Source organism: Gadus chalcogrammus, chromosome 4, assembly GCF_026213295.1.
Source record: "Gadus chalcogrammus isolate NIFS_2021 chromosome 4, NIFS_Gcha_1.0, whole genome shotgun sequence".
Taxonomy (NCBI): Eukaryota; Metazoa; Chordata; class Actinopteri; order Gadiformes; family Gadidae; genus Gadus; species Gadus chalcogrammus.
The window spans coordinates 5,129,720-5,149,719 of record NC_079415.1 but is presented as its reverse complement, the minus strand read 5'-3'; the positions used below and the strand labels follow the sequence as shown (position 1 = coordinate 5,149,719).

Genomic DNA, 20,000 nt, shown 5'->3' with positions numbered 1-20,000 from the left:
CCACGACTAACTAGTGAGATGACGAGATGATGTGTTTGATCACGACCCTATAGGAAGTCGTTTCAACAGAGGGATGTGTGTTTGGATGTAGCTGTGCATGCAAATTTAATGTGTGCGCATACATGTTTTATGTACAGTATGTTTGTGTGTGTGTGTGCCAGTGTATGCCTTTGTGTAAGCCTGATTGTGTTTGCGCCAATGTGTGTGTGCGTTTGTATGTCTTTGACATCAGCATCATCAACAGCCTGGATGTTTGCGTCCGTGTTTGCCTTCTTTGTTCTTTGTTTGCGTTTAATAAATGACGACACCAAGTGAACAGTGTGTGCTTTACAACAGAGCCAGGAAAAAACTGTTCAGAAAAGAGGGAGGGAGAGAGAGAGAGAGAGAGAGAGAGAGAGAGAGAGAGAGAGAGAGAGAGAGAGAGAGAGAGAGAGAGGAGGAGAAAAAGAGAAAATGAAAGAAAGAAAGACCCCAAAACAGTATTTTCTCCACCTACTCCATCAGCGAGTCCAACACATCAACCAGCGAGACCTCCGGACGTAAAACCAGAACAAACCGGATCAAACCTCAGCCCCCGACTCCACCGTCCACTCAAACCAACTCAGACGCAATCGCAGATCTCCTCCTCCCTCTCCTCTTCAGCCAGAGGGAGGAGGCGGGTCTGAGCCCTGATTGGTCGGCGGGGGTACTCACGGGGAAGAGCACGATGGGCACGGTGAGCGTGACGGCGGTGAGCACGGCCACTCGGACCAGGAGCAGTAGGGTGTCCGAGGTGTACACCCTGGTGAAGGTGTGGAGCAGCTCCGCCTCTACGTTCTCTGAGGGAGGGGGAGGGAGGAGGGAGGGGGGGAGAGGGGTGGGGAGGGAGAGGAAGAGGGAGGCAGAGATGGTGAGAGGGGGAGAGGGAGAGGAGGGGGGGAGGGAGGAGAGGGGGAGGGAGGGGAGGGAGAGAGAGGGGGAGGAAGGAGGGAGAGGGGGGGCGGGAGAGGGAGGAGGGAGGGAGATGGATGGAGAGGGGGAGAGGGAGGGGGAGGAGAAGGGAGATGGGGGGAGAGGAGGAGGAGGAGGGAGTGTCGGAAGGAGAGGGGGAGAGGGAGGGAGGGGGTGAGAAGGAGGGAGGGGGAGAGAAGGAGGGAGGGAGGAGAGGGGGAGAAGATGGAGGGAGGGAGGAGAGAGAGTGCAGGGGAGGGAGAGGAAGGGAAGGGGAGGGAGGAGAGAGAGGGAGGGGGAGGGAGAGGGAGGGAGGGCGGGAGAGGGGGTAGGGAGGGTGAGGGAGATGGAGGGATGTAGGGGGGTGAGGGGGGAGGTAAGGCGGGAGGGAAGGAGGGGAGGTGAGGGAGGAAGGGAGGGAGGGAGGGAGGTGGAGGGGGAGAGAGGAAGAAAGATAGAGAAATGTCAAACAAACGTCAACTCCCAAACCATTTGAAATGCCCCCTCTCCTGCAGTAGTCTGGGGGGGGGGGTTCACTTGCTAAGCCCTCTTGCCGCGCGGTTTGAAGCTCAGCGCCACAAGAGGCTCCTCTAAGACTGACGGGTTAAGGAGGGGTAGAATGATTACAGTGTCAAGGAACGCTGTTTGTTGGCGCTACACTACGTGGCATGTGATAATGAGTGCCTAAGTACTCCTGGGATTATCGATTCATGTGCGACAGGGAGCTAGCTAATGTGTACCAACAATCAGAAGCCAAACCGTCTGTTTATTTATGTTATGACGTTGCTTATTTAATGTGTGTGTGTGTGTGTGTGTTTGTGCGCCAATGTGTGTGTGTGTGTATGCGTATGTGTGTGCGTGCGTACACGTGAACGTCTGTGTGTGTGCATGTTTTTGTGTGTTGGTGTGTGAACGTGTGTGTGTGTGTGAACATGTGTGTGTATGTATGCGTGTGGGTGTGTATTTGTGTGTATGTATGCGTGTGTGTGAGTGTACATGTGTTTTGATGTGTGTGTGTACGTGAAAATGTGTGTGTGTGTATGTGAACATGTGTGTGTGTGCATACCTGTTTGTGCACGTGGACATGTGTGTATGTCTGTGTGCACATGAACGTGTGTGTATGTATGCACGCCTGCGTGTGTGTACGCGAACGTGTGTGTGTGTGTGTGTGTGCGCGTGTGTGTGTACGTGCGTGTCCTCCTACCGTAGAAGGTCAGGTACCCGAACAGCGCGGACAGGAAGTACATGACCAGCATGGCGGCGATGGACATGTTGGAGACCATCTGCATCTGCTTCCTGCTGCGGCTGCAGAGCACATCACAACGTTCACATCAGGGGACGCCAGGGGTCCGAAGCCCACTGGGGCTCCGGGAGACACCATCATAGGGTCCATAGGGTCATGGCCCGATTCAACATCGATTCCAGATTCAAACGTTTTTGGGTTCAAAATGTTTCTGAAGTCTTCATCGATTCTGGATTCATGACCGATTCTGGACTCATGATCGATTCTGGATTCATGATCGATTCTGGATTAAAGTTTGATTCTGGATTTTTGATCGATTCTGGATTCAAAACGTGTGTGGATTCATGATCGAATCTGGATCCATGATCAATTCGGGATTCGGGATCGATTCTGGATTCGTGATCGATTCTGGACTCATGATCGATTCTGGACTCATGATCGATTCTGGACTCATGATCGATTCTGGACTCATGATCGATTCTGGACTCATGATCGATTCCGGATTAAAGTTCGATTCTGGATTTTTGATCGATTCTGGAGTTATGATCAATTCTGGATTCAAAACATTTCTGGATTCATGACCAATTCTCGGTTTAGAACTTAGGGGTGCTAAGGTAAGGATCTACTCGATGATGGCATGAACGCAGAGTGGAGTGGTATCATAATTTTTTGGGCGTCGGGATTCAATACATCATGGGTGGGGAAGGGGGGGGGGGAGGGGGTACTCACTTTTTGAGCTCGCTGTAGATGGGCAGCACCTCTGGGTGACACACGAACGCAAAGGCCAGGATGGGCACGGTGTACGCGGTCTGAAACACAAAGCATGATGGGAGAGTCAGACACCATCACACACACACACCCACACACACACACGGCCATATACACACACACAAGCACACACACGGGGTAGCACGGTAATATTTTTTATTTGTCCGTCTTCGTCCCCTTCAGGGCGTTTTTGCTCGGTAACCAACGCGGCTAATCTAGTTAAAAAACCCTTTGGTGCGGTTGAGCACCGCTGCCTTAAGCATTAGCGTGTCCTCCATCTTGTTTACTGGCGGCAGACCAGTCCTCCAGGTTCTGAGCGCTGGTTGGTGGGAGGTCGTCAGCCATTTTAGCCGCGGTGCGGAGGAGCTGCTGAGTCACCGCGCCACGCCCCGGTGGAACCTAAACACGTGTTTGCTTAGCATGAAGGGGGAGGGAGCGGTTTCGACCAATCAGGACGCGGGACGCTCCCGATTGGCCCAAGCCCCAAAAGAACCCTGAGAAGTTTGTGTTCTCGACAGAACTCCGCCCTTACTTCACTTCAATCCACCGTCGAGTTTACTCATATAACCCTTCATCACATCTACAGTCTCAAATACTTATTACTCAATTATTGTACATATTGTACAGTCAAGCTTTACACAGTAACTGTTCTTCCCACTGTACACCAAACCCTTTTTCTCATTGTGCGTTCCCGTGTAGCAACATCACTGCGACTCTCAGACTCTGAGCACTGACGTTATGGACAGCTCCTCAAACTTCTCGAGGCTTCTCTCTGTAAACACGTGGTGCCTGGTCTCCCCTGGCGACGGTTGTTTGCTCTGTGAAACACTAGCCTGTGTAGATACAGACACACGTGTTCACGCGCAGGGTACCAGGCCCCACCCTGGGAGCCACACCTTCTGCAAACACACGCACACATGTGTGTTCTGGGTACTGCCTCTCACATCTCTCTATGAGATTCCCTTCTCATTCCAGCCGGTATCTACACGTGGCGTTGTATAGCTGTGCATTGTGTAGACATCGTTGTGTTTATGATAATGTTCTGTTACAGTCTTGCAGTCTGCCAGGCTGCATCTTGTTCAGGGAAGGTCACAGGTTGAGCTCCGGACATGGGGATCAAACCCATAACTGGACGGCCTAACCACCACACCATCCTAGCCCCACCTGTGCAGGTTTGCACACACACACACACACACACACACACACACACACACACACACACACACACACACACACACACACACACACACACACACACACACACACACACACACACACACACACACACACACCTGTGCAGGTTTGCACGCACGCACGCACGCACGCACGCACGCACGCACGCACGCACGCACGCACGCACGCACGCACGCACGCACGCACGCACGCACGCACACACACACACACACACAGAAACCTGTGCAGTTTACACAAACACACACACACACACACACACACACACACTAACACCCACCTGGGAGTTGAAGACAAAGTACTTGGGCGTGCACATCTCCTCCACGTCCTCCGGGGAGGGCGAGGCGTGCAGGGGGGCCCCGCGGGCCGGGGAGAAGCCCAGGCCGGGGGCCGAGGCGTTGTGCAGGGCCAGGGGCCCGGAGGCGTTGGAGCTGAGGTTGGAGGGGGTGTCGTAGAAGAAGGGCAACGGGCACGGCAGCTGGGTCTTCTTGTAAATCAGCTGGGGGGGGGGGGGGGGGGGGGGGGACAGGAGACACCAGAGATGAGACAGGAGATATGAGACGCCAGATGTGAGATATTAGATATGAGATGTGAGACAGGAGATACCAGGTATGAGATACAGGAGATAGGAGAAGTGAGAGAGGAGACACGAAATATGAGAGACAGGAGATACCAGATAGGAGACAGGAGATACCAGATAGGAGACAGGAGATACCAGATAGGAGACTGGAGATACCAGATAGGAGACTGGAGATACCAGATAGGAGACTGGAGATACGAGATAGGAGACAGGAGATACCAGATAGGAGACTGGAGATACCAGATAGGAGACTGGAGATATGAGATAGGAGACAGGAGATACCAGATAGGAGACTGGAGATACCAGTTAGGAGACAGGAGATACCAGATAGGAGACAGGATATACCAGATAGGAGACAGGAGATACCAGATAGGAGACAGGAGATACCAGATAGGAGACTGGAGATACCAGATAGGAGACTGGAGATATGAGATAGGAGACAGGAGATACCAGATAGGAGACTGGAGATACCAGTTAGGAGACAGGAGATACCAGATAGGAGACAGGAGATACCAGATAGGAGACAGGAGATACCAGATAGGAGACAGGAGATACCAGATAGAAGACAGGAGATACCAGATAGGAGACAGGAGATACCAGATAGGAGACAGGAGATACCAGATAGCAGACAGGAGAAACCAGATAGGAGACAGGAGATACCAGTAAGGAGACGTGAGATATGAGATAGGAGACAGGAGATACCAGACAGGAGACGTGAGATATGAGATACAAGATGTGAGATATTGGATATTGGACAGGAGATATAAGAAATTAGATTATAGATATGAGATAATAGATATGTGAGAGATATTAGGGGGGTGAGGAAGTGTTTGAAGTGCAGAGGATTAAATAAAATGTTTATGTTTTTTAATAAACATTAATAAACATGTTTGTTTGTTTTTTTGACATTTTCGACAATGTGTCATGAATCAATTTATATAAAATATGTAATAAGATTGAGATTAACTTTCTGACGATCACAATTTGCCCATTTGACATAAAAATACGTAATTTAAACCCCTGTTTAAAACAAACGACAATTCTAGCATTACAAATGTGTCATTTGGAACGAACACAAGGCTCCACTATCCACTCACACCCTCCGCTATCGCCCTGCCCGCCTCACCCCCTGTGTCACCGAGTCAGGACTCAATAAACACGTTTTAAAGTTCCCCAAAACCGTTCCTAAAAAGGTGTTTGTGGCTCTCTTAGTGAGAGGCCGGTTCGTGACCGGATAATGTGCGAGGCTATTTTTTAACCTGTGATTATGCTTATTACGCAAATTACGAGCACCGGCCAGGCCTTCCACTACAGCTCTCTGCGTGTTCCTGTCCTTTCTGACGTCATACGAGCGGCACAAAGGCTTAGCACTAGCAGGGCTATTGCTACCTTCCTAAACGTACTGCCCTGTTATTATTCATTTAGCCTGGCGTTTGGCTAGCTTACTTCTCTTGTGTTTTTCCTTCCTCTTTATTGTCACATGCTGCGTGTTGTCGAAAAAAGGCGCTCCTCATTATAGGTTATTATGGTTGCCATTATGACGATGGCTATCATTAAGTATGACCACGACGGTCCTGGTACTCACACAGTGAGCTACTGTCTGGCTCACTTTAGCTCTTCACAGCAGAGCTACCGTACGCTACACAGTAGCTCACTGTAGCTCTACTGTGTAGCGCTATCGTACGCTACACAGTAGCCCACTGTAGCTCTACTGTGTAGCGCTATCGTAAGCTACACAGTAGCTGACGATACAGAGTGTAGCGCTATTGTAAGCTACACAGTAGCTCTTCCCAGTAGAGCTACAGAGGGCTACTGTGTGTCTTATGGTAGCGCTACTGTGTATCTTAGGCTAGCGCTACCGTGTAGCTTATGGTAGCGCTACCATGAAGGGTATACAGTGAGTTTATGTGTAGCTTGTTGTAACTCTTCACAGTAGAGCTACCATGAGCTACACAGAACCGTACAATAGCTCTTCAAAGTAAAGCTTACACAAGCTACTCAGTAGCTCATGAGAGCTCTTCATAGAAGAGCTGTACTGTACGCTAACACAGAAGCTTACTATTAGCGCCTCTAGTTTGTGATGACTGCATAACTTGGCTTTGTATGAAATGATTCATTTATTATCTGAGGATGAAATAATTTTCCGTGTTCTTATTGGAACATTTAATCGGTTTTTCCTTCTTGTGTGAGGAATGTTGTTTTACCAATGTAACCATAGTCTACAGGTTAATTTAAACAATAACTAATACAAAAACAGTGTCAGGAATAAGAACAGGAAATAAAATACTGGTAAAATAAATAAGTAGATTAGTAGAATAGAGTATCGCTGACAGTTGGCCACTTACCACGCACACGAAGAACACCATGCAGGACAGAGAGAAGCCACTGGTGTAACCAAGGTAACCTGAGGGAGAAGATGACATCATCAGTACCAGTCTGCATTGGGGGGGGGGGCTCAGACAGGGGGGGGGGGGGGTGGGTGCATGTTGGTTTCAACACGCCTGGATAGCTATTTATAGCGCACTACTTGATGGAGAAGTGTGAGGACATGACAGGACCCATCATCTGTCATGTCCTCACCATCATCTGGTAAACACATTAGAGTTCAACAGATTCTGCGGACAGGCCTGAAATACACACACTGCTGTGTCACGGCTCTGCTGATTGGCCGGGCGGTTTGAGCCATGACATCTGATTGATGGATGCAACCAGAGGATTTATTTAGTTATTTGGTGTAGCGTCTGCGTCTGGCCACCCTGCTGTTCCGACAGATTACCCGACAGTAACCTCAATCACACCGTATCGCAGATGGGGTAGGTTTGAATGAATGAATGAATTCATGATTTGACATGGATATGGCTCAGGAGGTAGAGCTGGTTGGCTGGTAAAAGGGAAGTTTGCCAGTTCGATCCCCTAGCTCCTCCTAGCTAGAGTGTCGAGGTGTCCCTGAGCAAGACACCTCACCCTGACTGCTCCTGACGAGCTGGCTGTCGCCTTGCGTGGTTGATTCAACCGTGAATTTGTGTTTGAACCGCTGTGTTTGAACTGTGTTTTGGTAATTTGCTTTGGATGAAAGCGTCGGCTAAATGCCCAAAGATGTAAATGTAAATATGACGATATGGCATTTTCATTAAAAATCAAGATGGCTGTCGCTGATGTGGTACTGTGTTTTGAATCCGCCATCGCGACAGAACTGGACAGGTGTAAGGATGTCGGGATGTCAGGCTGGTGTAGAGTCTGACCACCGAGCCAAACTCTATCTGCGTTCCTGTGAAACCGGCGGACATCTCCTGCAAATGGTTTAAGTGTACGGCGTGTTTCGGTCTGTCCTTTGTTCTTACCCAGGTTCTTGAGGAGAGACAGTGGTAGGATGATGGCGATGGTCACTATGACGACCAGGACGTTTCCATTCATGTACCATGCGCTGAGGAGGAAGGGGGAGGACGGAGGTCAGAGGTCACCAGGATACACAAGCTAACACAAGGCATGGACACACGCACACACACACACACACACACACACACACACACACACACACACACACACACACACACACACACACACACACACACACACACACACACACACAAGCTATGGACACAAACACACACACACACACACACACAAGCCATGGATACAAACACACACACACACACACACAAGCCATGCACACACACACACACACAAGCCATGCACACACACACACACACACACACAAGCCATGGACACACACTCACGCACACACTTACACAAGGACACACACTCACACTTAAAAGACAAACATGAAACGAGCGTTCAGACGTACCCGGAGATCTCCTCCAAGCCCATGAAGGCCCGGATCACTTCCGGAAGCTCGTACTTCACGATGAAGAGGTAGCTGGACATTGCTGTGTGTTCACACAAGACAAAAACAAACATGAGGCCCTCCGCCAAGACATCACACTTCAGAGTCAGCCGACCAGAAGGAGCAGTTTATTAAGGTCAGTTAATGAGTGACTTCGAGTAGATGATTGAGAGCAATTGGGGAACTGGTCATGAAGGTGAAGTCATGGTGCATTTATTTTTAAATAAGCACCTCACAGCTTCCCTTTAGACATGTACTGTATGTATGTAGGTCAGACTCATGACCCGTTAACCTCTTCACCGCACTGTCCACTCAACCTATTGGGTTACAAACTGACCTCCGATATTCTGCATCGTGATGGAGACGAAGGCGGCCATCTTCCCCGGCCAACCGAAGGCGCGCTCTCCCAGCTTTTCATAAATAAGGGATCCTGAAAGAATAGAGGAGACAGTTAGAGTAATGTACAGAACATGTCTGCACTGTCTAGTAGCACATAATAACATTATAAAAGAAGAGAGACAATGAATGCAAAAAACAAAACAAAACAAAAAAATCATTTCAAATGTACTAAACCCTTGATTTGATCCGCAAATTATCATCACAAAAAATGCATTCATCGCCCAAATGTCCTCAAATGTCCTCGGTAGGTTGGAGCTGAGAATGTATGAATGTAGCGGTGGTGAAACAAGATGACGTGTTTCTCTACGGACAGACAGACAGACAGACAGACAGACAGACAGACAGACAGACAGACAGACAGACAGACAGACAGACAGACAGACAGTGTTTCTCTACGGCCAGACAGACAGACAGAATGTTTCTCTACGGACAGATCAAACACAAACCTCCTTCTTTGGCGGTCATGAGCAGCAGATGCACTGAGTAGAGGGAGAGAATAGCCACGCCCAACAGGAGAATACTGGAAGGGGAGGAGAAGCCAGGGGTCAACGTCAACAACAACAACAACAACAACCGCAACGACAGCAACGACAACAATGATGATAAAAGGGGTGATATTATGCCTCCAGGTGCGAGTGAGATCAGCCATTACAAGCCGTATGAAAATCTGTCTCTTCCTGTGTTTTAGTGACATCACAAGTGGGTGTGTCCAACTGGATGCATGAAGGTCTGATTCTACAAGGCCGGGCCCTGTCTTAAACCCTTCATAAGACCTCCAGGGCCCCGTTTCCCGATATCGATGGATCTTCGCTCGTAAGATGGTTCGAAAGATCGTAGATGATCGTAGATGATCTTTCGAACCATCGATCATTTCTTTGGAGCGTTTCCCGAAACTCCTCTTAACGTGAACGCGCATTCGCTTCACTCAAGACGATCGTAGGATTGTACCTGTCCACTGACATGGTGCTGAAATGGGCTATGACGCAGGGGGAGACGCAGGAATGTCGGAGGAAAATGGGGTTAAAAAGGGTTAAAATATCTCCCCATCAAGGCCAACCGCAGAGTAGCCTACGGAAATAATAGATTGCAATAATATGAATGCTAAAGATATTAAAAAACAATTGATTAAGCCTAGGCCGACATATATATCAGTCCTAATCCTGAGCGCACGATCGGGAGGTGGAAGTTGAGCTTTAGATGCCTTCACAAGTCCAGCGGAGGGCTCCAGTTTCGCCGGCCAAGTCATGCGCTGTGATATGTGTGACAGCTATGTTGCAACATTGCAGCTAAGGCTGGGGTAGCTTTGGTTGAACCGGAGGACATTGAGGACGATGACGACGAGGAAGATCGGTGTGAGGACGGCCTCCCTCATAACTACGCGGCTGGTTTTCATGCACATCGAAGAGTGATTGAGACTTTTTTTTAACCCCCTCCACCCTTCCACATGTCACTAAACATTCCCGTCAACGTGACCAATCCCCACCATATCCCAGCCTTTTGCCTGCTCCTTTGCATTTTTTAAATATTTTAATAATTAATATATATATATATATATTTTTTTACATTATTTTAGGCTACGCTTTATGAGTAGCCTATGTCAGTCTGCACAAATCCCCCCCACTTTCTCTCACACATTTTAAGTGCCCTGCCTGCTCAAACACTTCCTGGACTGTCTCTCTCAAACTAAGAACATAATGGCCCACATTAGGCTCAGACGCACGTGATACACCATTACCAATGTGTTATAATAAAACGCATCCAATACTAGGAATGTCCGCTGGTTACGCCACTGAGGCTATAGTAGGCTAACAAGGCTCTTAGCGTCCTACGAGTACCCTGGAGCACTCGTTAGCTACTCGTGACTCGTGAGCGTTTTTAAGACGTTCGTTACCAAAGATGCTTTCGGGAAACGGTGTGAAAACTGTACGATGCTCGTACGACCCACTCTGCGATCCACTTAGGCTAAAGATGCTTTCGGGAAACGGGGCCCAGGCTGATCTGACGAGCTCCAGAGGGAACTGAACCGCTCTTTGAACGGAGGAGATCAACTCACTCACAGAGTTCATCTGAAAATCTTCTTCATCAAGCGAGGAGAGTTTCATGAGCTCCTCTGAAAGACCCCCTCGGAGTAGTTCACCTTCGTGTGGCTACAGTAACACACACTCTGGATCTATTTTGGGACGCGAGTCCCACAGGTATGCATTTCTTCCACCAGCTGGCCTTGGGAATCTCACCTTCCACCACCCCCTGGGTCCAGCCCGTATAAATACACTCGTTCACAACCATCACGAGGACGTAACGCAACACTGAGCAGGAAAGAAAAGCCGGGCTGCGATTGGTCTGGAGGAGGGCGGGTACAAGGAGGCGGGGCTTATGCGACACAGTAGGAACAATAGGGGGAGGGGTTCTGGCACACATGAGGGCTGCATCGGAGGTGATGAGAGGAAGTCAGTGTGTCAGTTACAGGGGAATGACTCAACCCAAGACGTCTGGCAGGGGGGGGGGGCCCTACGTATCCTCTGCTGGGTGAGATGGGGGTGACATACTAACGCCCCCCGCTGTGGATAGGTTGGGTCTGGGTGGGACAGGGCAGTGCTAAGACACTGGGCTCACTGAGAGAGAGCAGACTCTAAGGTGGGCGTCTAAGGCTAAATTATAAAATAGTAAATAGGGTGGGGATCGCACCGCACAGAACAATTCTGTTGGTCACTAGCCTGTCGCCGGAGGTGTGTGTGTGTGTGTGTGTGTGTGTGTGTGTGTGTGTGTCTGTGACAGAAAGGTAGAGAGAGAGGTAGAGAGAGAGAGAGAGAGAGAGAGAGAGAGAGAGAGAGAGACAGACAGACAGACAGACAGACAGACAGACAGACAGACAGACAGACAGACAGACAGACAGACAGACAGACAGACAGACAGACAGACAGACAGACAGACAGACAGACAGACAGACAGACAGACAGACAGACAGACAGACAGACAGACAGACAGACAGAGAGAGAGACTACTGTCCCCTCCAGGCCAGGTGTGCTCACCTGAACAGCACGATGCCGGTGTTGGCCATGGCGAAGGACAGGCCCAGGATGCCGCTGCCCATAATGGCGTTGCTCAGGTTGAAGACGGACATCCCGAAGGAGGTGTGTCCGGGGTGCTGTCCAATCAGAGGAGAGGAGAAAGATGGAGAGGAGATGAGGGACAGAGGACACTTGAACACACTGTATATTGCAATCACAAACAGTACAATATTGTACAATAAGAATGTGTTGAACTGCATTATTTGTTCTGTTTTCAAACTCATTGAATTAAATTGCATTCATTTATTTTGATTTGAGTTTATATTAAAATCACTGTAATTCATTTTCTGACGTTGTTCTTGTGTATTCAATGGACCCTGTGGAAAACCAGCTGACTGCGCCGAATAAACAACATATTTAAAAAACCTCATTATGAGACCCAGATGCCAAACATATAAAGAACCAAAAATAAAGAGAATCTCCCTGGTGTGGGATTAATCAAATCTATGTCATCTTATCTCTTATCTGCCCTTTAAACCTTTCCCCTCAAACCGATGTTTTCCCAGTGAAACGACCAAAGCCAAACCAGCGAGGTCACCACCCTGGTTCGGTAGAAGACAGAAATGCTCCTTACGTATTCCTCCTCGTATCTCTTCTTCTTGTCCATCATCCCGTTGGCCAGGAACTTGTGGCTCTCTCTGTCGTCTTCATCGTCCACCTCAGCGGTGAACTGGCTGCCGAGGGACGCAAACCACAAAGCGCTAGTTAGCGTAGCGCTCAGCAGCTCAACAGTGACCCTTGAGGGAGCACTACAGTAGCACTACAATATAAATACTCTAGAAGTAATCGTCCTTTCTAGGGCTAATCCGTTTATAAGTCTGTGCTACTACTCTGTGCTACTTGGCTCCATTCCAAACTTATTTGGGTAGAAGAGAATCCACAATTGCTCACTTATTTGACCAAAAGCACCCTCTGAGCAGGTTAGCACGAAAGGTAGTTTAGCATTAACCGTGTGTCTTTTACAAGGGCCGCTAGCCAATTGAGAACAGTAGACCGGACCCCCACAAGGTTCCTGCTGATGGAGGTTCACTGAAGGAGAGGGGCTCTCTGCCTACCTGGCCTTCTCCTGGTAGGTGTCATCCAGGCTGTTGGTGCTGTCGTCGTCATCCCCCTCCGTGGAGACCTTCTGCAGCTCCATGCGGTCCAGACCCCCAGGCATGGTGGCCGTCAACAACAACAACAACAACAACGACAACGGTCCCTCGGTCAACGGGTTGGGGGATTCACAAAGGTTGAAGGTTCGCTGGAAATCCCAGTGGAGCGCTGGTTTCTTCTTGGTTTCTTCTTCGTCTGTCTGGGATGGACCTCAGGTGGGCTACGCTACCTGGAGGAGGAGGAGGAGGAGGAGGAGGAGGAGGAGGAGGAGGAGGAGGAGATGAGAGGAGCAGTCAGAGGATGGTTTGCTATCTTTATATCTTAATTTACACAGTGTGGTTCCTCTTCAACGAGCAACACTCTGATGGACTCCGAAGTGCGTTGAGAACAACGACAATGCTCATTGGTTCCAGGGCCTCAGTGGAACATTGGAAGACCTCGCAGGGCCGGTGGGATACATGTTGTCCTGTCTTTACTTTGCTTTGACTTATTGTTTCTTCGTAGATGTTGTGCAGAAACATTTACTCCTTCCAAATATCACTCTCTAATGTTATCCATTATCGCTTTACTGGTACAAAAACACGACCAAAAGCAGAAAATAAAGACGCTAAAGTCTCCCCTGCTCTTCCTGTTAATAAAGTTTCGAAGCCCCCCTCCCCTCTGTGTCTTCCAGAATCGGGGCCAACCCTTCTGTGGGCGGCAACGCTTGCATTTTCATACGGGACCATTGAAATCTGATCCGTCCCCCAGCTAAGAAAGCAATCCACAGCAAAACACGCCAGCCCCCCAAAAACAGAACAAGACGTTTGACATCAGAGCAGCAGCAAGACCCGGCCCCTAAAGACGGATCCACTCACTCCTGCCGGATACAGACCAACGCTCTCCTTGGTCCTTCTTATCACACTTCTCTGAAGCCCCGATTAGAATACCTCATGTGGGATTCATGTGTCCACAAAGATACCTACAGCGATGAATCCCGTAGACAACATAGCGTTCTGCACTCACACAAAAACGTGTCACGAACTCGCGACTCAGACCTGAAGATCTCTCTCCGACTAGAACTAAGCCTGCCTGGCTGTGCGTAGTTCTTGTTCAGCCTCAACGAAAGACCATAACCAAACGAGGAGGACGGTGAGGACTCAGCGCACGGACCGGAGGAAAGTCTTTTAAATAGCGCCCACGGTTACGTAAGAGGATGGCCTCTGAGTGGACCCAATGCCTCGGCACACAACACCATCATCATTATCTTAACGGGGCTGACACTCGGTGCCCGGTTCTGCCCGGGGAACAATGCCCCTCTTTCATCTCGTTCACAAATGTCCCAAATAAATGAAGAAGGCTGAAGATGAAGGGGTCCCCCGCTGCTACCGTCACCCCTGAGCCCGTCCGACCGGAATGAACCGGTCACCCTAACAAACAGCTCCAGCTCACAACACTGACACAGAACAAGACAGTGTGGACGAAGCAGTGGGACTCAAAGAGTTGTGTCCAAATGCGGCCAGTCATTGTCTGGTACATTGACCTGCTGGTTGGTTTGAATCTCATCAGCCTTCAAGAGTTGTTTCCTAACATAGGCCTGTCACTAGTACATTGACCTGGTTGGTTTGAGAGTCATCAGTCCGTGACAGGAGAGGGCTTTGCGTCCACCTTCCAGGCGGATGCAAAGCCATCACCTTCAAATCTTCAAACCAACCAGGTAGCCAAAACAAAGATATATAAACAGAGGTATATAAACAATGCTATAACCTGGAATTATGAGTGCACGGACTCTCCCACTTGTGGGACGTTGTTTTCAGTCAACATGCTGGGCTGATGCAGCACGTGACCAGGGCCGGCACGTCTCGTTTACCGACCATCTTCAAAAACACCACGAGGGGGCCCGGGAGGGAAGTGCCCCCCACCCCCCCGACAACAACATGTTCAGCCACCCACTGCCTTGTCGCAAATAACATTCCCTCGCTCAAAGGGTTCGCTGTGGAAGCTGTCGGGGGGGGGGGGGGGCAGAGAGATAAAGACCTCCTAACGACTCTAGCAAGCTAATTTACTTAGGGTAGTTAACCGATGTCTGCAGCTTTCTCCCACATTAGCATCTGTGAATTTTGTTCTGTTTAGACCCCCGACCAGTTACGCAAGATGCTGCCTTTGTTTGCCATCTGCTAATGAAACAAAGTACAGCAACGGCAATTTTGGGTTTGATGCAATTTAGTGACATTTTTCAAAGGGGCCATATGCTCTGTTTGGAGCCTGTGAAAGACAACCAGGCTAAAACCAGATCCTCGATTTACAAAAGGTCGCAAAAGAAGGTAACGTTCAAAGTAAACTGTTCCCACTTGACAGGGGCAGGGTGGGTGGGGGGGGGGGGTCGAAGTATTCACATTGAGGGCAATGTGAATTGCAATGTAAGTCGTTTTTATCCAAAGCAACTTACAATAACATACATTTGTCAGAAGAAAGAGAAACAACAATATATCGCTGTCGGTACAGTAAGGATGTTCATAGAACCAAGTGAACTAACAATCACTAGGCTAACACATTCCCTGCACACAATAAAAATAGCTAGGATAAGATGCTACACGATGCTAAGCACCATTTTTAAGTGCCAGGACGTACAACATACAATACGTTTGTAAGAGGGTCGTGGGGGGAGGGGTAAGGCGGAGGCCAGACCAGACCAGACACCGATCTACACTTGGCCCGGTCACTTTCCCACTGGCACGAGAATGAACCAGTTTGACTCTTAACCCCCTGCACTGCAAGTACCGGACCCTCAGTGAACAATAGGTATCCTGCAGCCCACCTGTGGGGAGACGGCCCCAGGCTCTGAGCAGCCATTTGAATAGCCACACATTCAAGTGGACTCCAGGATTTCACCTCAGCCATGCTAATCCCGTCGTTGTCGCAGGGGCACAAACGATCCACCGAGCCCCGCAGGGACCGACTGTCCCTGCACCTCGGTGCGTGGGAGGGTTCGCTGCACTCACTGCTCTTCTCCCAGCAAACACTGTCCTGATTGGGTAACGTTCTCCGTCGTTTGTTCAGCCAATATATGATGACGTATGAAGCTTAAAGGTCACCATGCACGTAACGCAACCAGAAGGGGGACCATTCGAAAATTAAATAAATTGGAAAATATTAATTTTAGGCTTTCCATATTTTAAGTGAATTTTAGAACTCTCACGCTCTCTCTCTAAATCCTAATCGAACAACTGGAATGTTCTCTAGTTTAGACGTGCTTCATAAATCACAGCGGGAATGTTAGGTACAGACACTAGCAGCACACTAGCAGCACACAGAGTCTCACACATACCAGCACGAGTGGGGAAAAACGACCCAGAAATCGATGTGGTCTGATGGACGCATGAGAAGAGCTCACTGGGCTATGCCTCTGTTCTCAAACTTCTTGGTTTCCAAGGAACCCCAGGAGCTGTAGCTACAACAGACCCCGACACAGAGAGAGCGCCTGAAAGCTGAATTCCTCCAGTCCCCACCCAAGCAGGACTCTCTCTCTCTCTCTCTCTCTCTCTCTCTCTCTCTCTCTCTCTCTGGCTCTGGGCATAAACAAGAAGGCACGACACATTGGAACACACCCATGAGGTAGAAGTGGTTTCTGCAGCCAGCATGGAGAGGGAAGTTGACAGGGCTGGCATTTGAGTGGAACAACAAGGAGGTGGAGCACGGAGGTGGAGCACAGAGCTGGAGCACGGAGGTGGAGCTCTGAATGAGCTCTGGCATGCGGAGACATGAGCAAGCTAAAGGCCAACGAGGTGCTCTCAGTGGCATGCAAAAAAATCGAGTTTGACGCGTCATTACTGCAGGGAATCTGAGCCGCTTCATGGAAGAAAAAGGGGTCAAAATATGAATGCATGTTTTCTGCAGTGCAGCTGCTAAACAGGCCGACAATTTGAAACAACTTAGGAAACGCTGACTTATTCTGAATGGAGAGCCAAGCTCTGAATAAAGTTGTGCCCAACAGAACCAAGAAACCTGCATCCACAACGGGTAAATACTCACAGTCTCAGGACGGCTCGTAACAGCGCGCTCCTCCTTAGTGTTTCCCTCTGGATTTGTAAAGAAAGTAAGACTTCTCCTTTCCCCTTTTGGGTGTTCAGGGACAAAGACTTAAGCAGGGACAGCTGTCTGGGACCCAGAGAGGACGTGTGTCTCTTTTGAACTCAGGTGAAAGGAAAAGTAGTTTTTAATAAGGGACAGGGGTGGGCCCAACCGCGTCCACCAATAGGAGCAGACGCACCATTAGACCAAGCCCCTCCCCCTTCCACTGTGGGGGAGTGTGAGTGTGAGAGTGTGAGTGAGAGTGTGTGAGAGTGTGAGTGAGAGTGTGTGTGTGTGTTTTTTTAACCAGCACACTGGTTACTAAACGTAGGAGGAAATATGAATTGAAGCTATCTCGGGGTGGAGCTATCTCTGCGGGGAGAGAGATTGGAGAGAAAGGAAGAAAGAGAAACAGAAAGAGAGAAAGAAAGAAAGAAAGAAAGAAAGAAAGAAAGAAAGAAAGAAAGAAAGAAAGAAAGAAAGAAAGAAAGAAAGAAAGAAAGAAAGAAAGAAAGAAAGAAAGAGGGAGAGAGAGTGGGAAAGAAAGAGAGGCAGAAACAGACACAGACAGAGAGAGAGAGAGAGGAAAACAAGGAGATAAATGTCATTCATACATCAGCACCTTTTCTTTACGGACATCAGTAACCAAGGCAACATCGGTCGCCCACATCGAGTGAAAACGGTGAGCAAGCGAACCATTTTCAAACACACACTAGACCTTAGGATAACGTTCCGGTTTGTGTGCTCCTCATTGACACAGAGTCATGGCCATTGTGGGTTATTAAAAAACGGAGAATACACTAATCCCTCGGTTGTTTGTACAATTACATTTAGGGGATTTTGCTGACGCATTCATCCTAAGCGACTTACAACCGTTCACACACACATTCAAACACCGACGGCGGAGTTAAACCCCTCAGGGCGACAGCCAGCTCGTCGGGAGCAATTAGGGTGAGGTGTCTTGCTCAGGGTTATAAAAACCTTCCGGTTATAACCTTCCGGTTATAGTCTACCTGAGCTAAGCCGACCACCGTTCTTGCCCACAGAATTTAGTTTTCTGAGGAAGAGTTATTGTTTCTGTGTCTCTCAGGCGGTTCAGACCGGAGTTCCGGAGGCTGAACCCAAACGAGACGGACCCAAAGACCTCGACGCTCAAACCCTGTCCGTGTTCAGGACATCTGGACCCACGGCGGCAGAGAGAGGAAGACGCCGCCCCTCTCGTGTACGACCGCCCTGCGGAACGGGAGACTATTGTGACGAGACTTGAAAGGAAGTGAGCAGCTGAAACAACAGCGGACAACAGGAAGTGGAACCCAGGGCCCAGGTGTTTCAAAACCCCCTCGACAAACAAGCCAAACAAGCCAAACAAAAATGACATTTAAAGGAGAACCGCATAGAGTCAAGTTCATTGCTCCAATGTTAACTCACAAATGCCACCCTTGACAGTGCACCCCACACACACCCACACACACACACACACACACACACACACACACACACCCACACACACGTAGGTGTTCAAAGCTGAAGGCAGAGCATGGAGGTATAAATCAAAAGGTGAGGTGACTGCAAAGACAAAAGACAACTGGCCACGATCAATCTCAGAGACAGGGGCATACCAGCAGCTAAAATATACATCGTGACGCAACACGGGGTCCTGTGATAGGCTACAGGCGTCTACTTTACTGCCTCCTCAGAATGACAATGGCATCGTCGACGCAGTCACAGACTTGCCCAACCAGCAGCCCCAAATGTCGGACCACCGAAAGTCTGGCCAACTGGTCACACACTGACCACTGGCCAACGCACACACTGATGGGATGCCACACACACACATTCACAAACAGACACAGCACACACACACACACACCTCTGAAAGCCTGCCAGCCCCATGCCTGCCTCTAGTGTGTGCGCTGGTGTGCACACACACATACACACACACATACTGTATGGGGGGGGGGGTCGCAATCATTGAACCGATCTAAAGGGATTGTCTCTGGTTTGGAGTGGGCAGAGCCGTGCTCTGGACCAATCAGAACGTTGAGGGTGTCCCTCCACCAAGGTCATGAAGGTGAGAAAAAATGGCGGCGGGAGTTGTGGGTGGGGGGGGGGGGGGGGGGGGGAGTGGTCGAGAGCATATCAACAAGAAAACATACTGGAGAATTTGCCGTCGCGTGACTGATCGTCAACGGCAACGGCGGAACACCGGCCGGCTCTCGGACCCCCCCCCCCCCCAACCAGAGGGACATTCCAAGTATGGCCGACGACGACACAAACGTCAACGTAAGGCCTGGGCAGAGTGACATTTGTTGTTGTTTGGTAAGCCCCCCCGCAGCCCCCCCCCCCCCCCCCCCCCCCCTCCCTGTCACATACTCTGAGTGATAAGAGATTTATGGTCACAGACAACTCATGACAGACACACACACTTGTACGATGAGACGTGAACGATCAGGAGCGACACAAACCGAAGTAGATAATACTGATTGGAACCACCTGACAGTCATACAGTACATCAATGGTGAATGGACTGTATTGATAAGAGCCCTCTACTAACTAGTGGCCACTCAAAGCGCTTCACAGTACCGCCTCCCATTCACCCATTCACACACCCACGCCGGAGTCAACCACACACACGTCCACACACACACGCGCGCCCACGCACACGCGCTCGCGCACACACACACACACAGACTTCTTTGGAGCAAGTTTATGTATGCGTAACACATGCATAACATAACACACACCTACACAAACGCATACACACACACACACACACACACACACACACACACACACACACACACACACACACACACACACACACACACACAC

General features: G+C 49.5%; 1 protein-coding gene across 4 annotated transcripts in view; it reads right to left on the bottom strand.

The window, feature by feature from the left end:
- Positions 1 to 576: 576 nt before the first annotated feature.
- Positions 577 to 20,000, bottom strand: part of slc38a4 (solute carrier family 38 member 4) — a 28,131-nt gene continuing 8,707 nt past the window's right edge. Inside the window, exons 1-13 of one of the 4 annotated variants that reach the window (XM_056589466.1) lie at positions 17,130 to 17,309; positions 13,079 to 13,347; positions 12,598 to 12,697; positions 11,985 to 12,100; positions 9,402 to 9,475; positions 8,894 to 8,986; positions 8,518 to 8,599; positions 8,054 to 8,136; positions 7,058 to 7,116; positions 4,413 to 4,631; positions 2,903 to 2,982; positions 2,135 to 2,235; positions 577 to 818 (exon numbers count right to left, since the gene is read on the bottom strand). In XM_056589466.1, the coding sequence (XP_056445441.1) occupies positions 592 to 818; positions 2,135 to 2,235; positions 2,903 to 2,982; positions 4,413 to 4,631; positions 7,058 to 7,116; positions 8,054 to 8,136; positions 8,518 to 8,599; positions 8,894 to 8,986; positions 9,402 to 9,475; positions 11,985 to 12,100; positions 12,598 to 12,697; positions 13,079 to 13,182 (1,338 nt within the window). In that variant the 5' untranslated portion in view covers positions 13,183 to 13,347; positions 17,130 to 17,309 and the 3' untranslated portion in view covers positions 577 to 591. The other 3 variants (XM_056589469.1, XM_056589468.1, XM_056589467.1) reach the window with 3 other exon arrangements.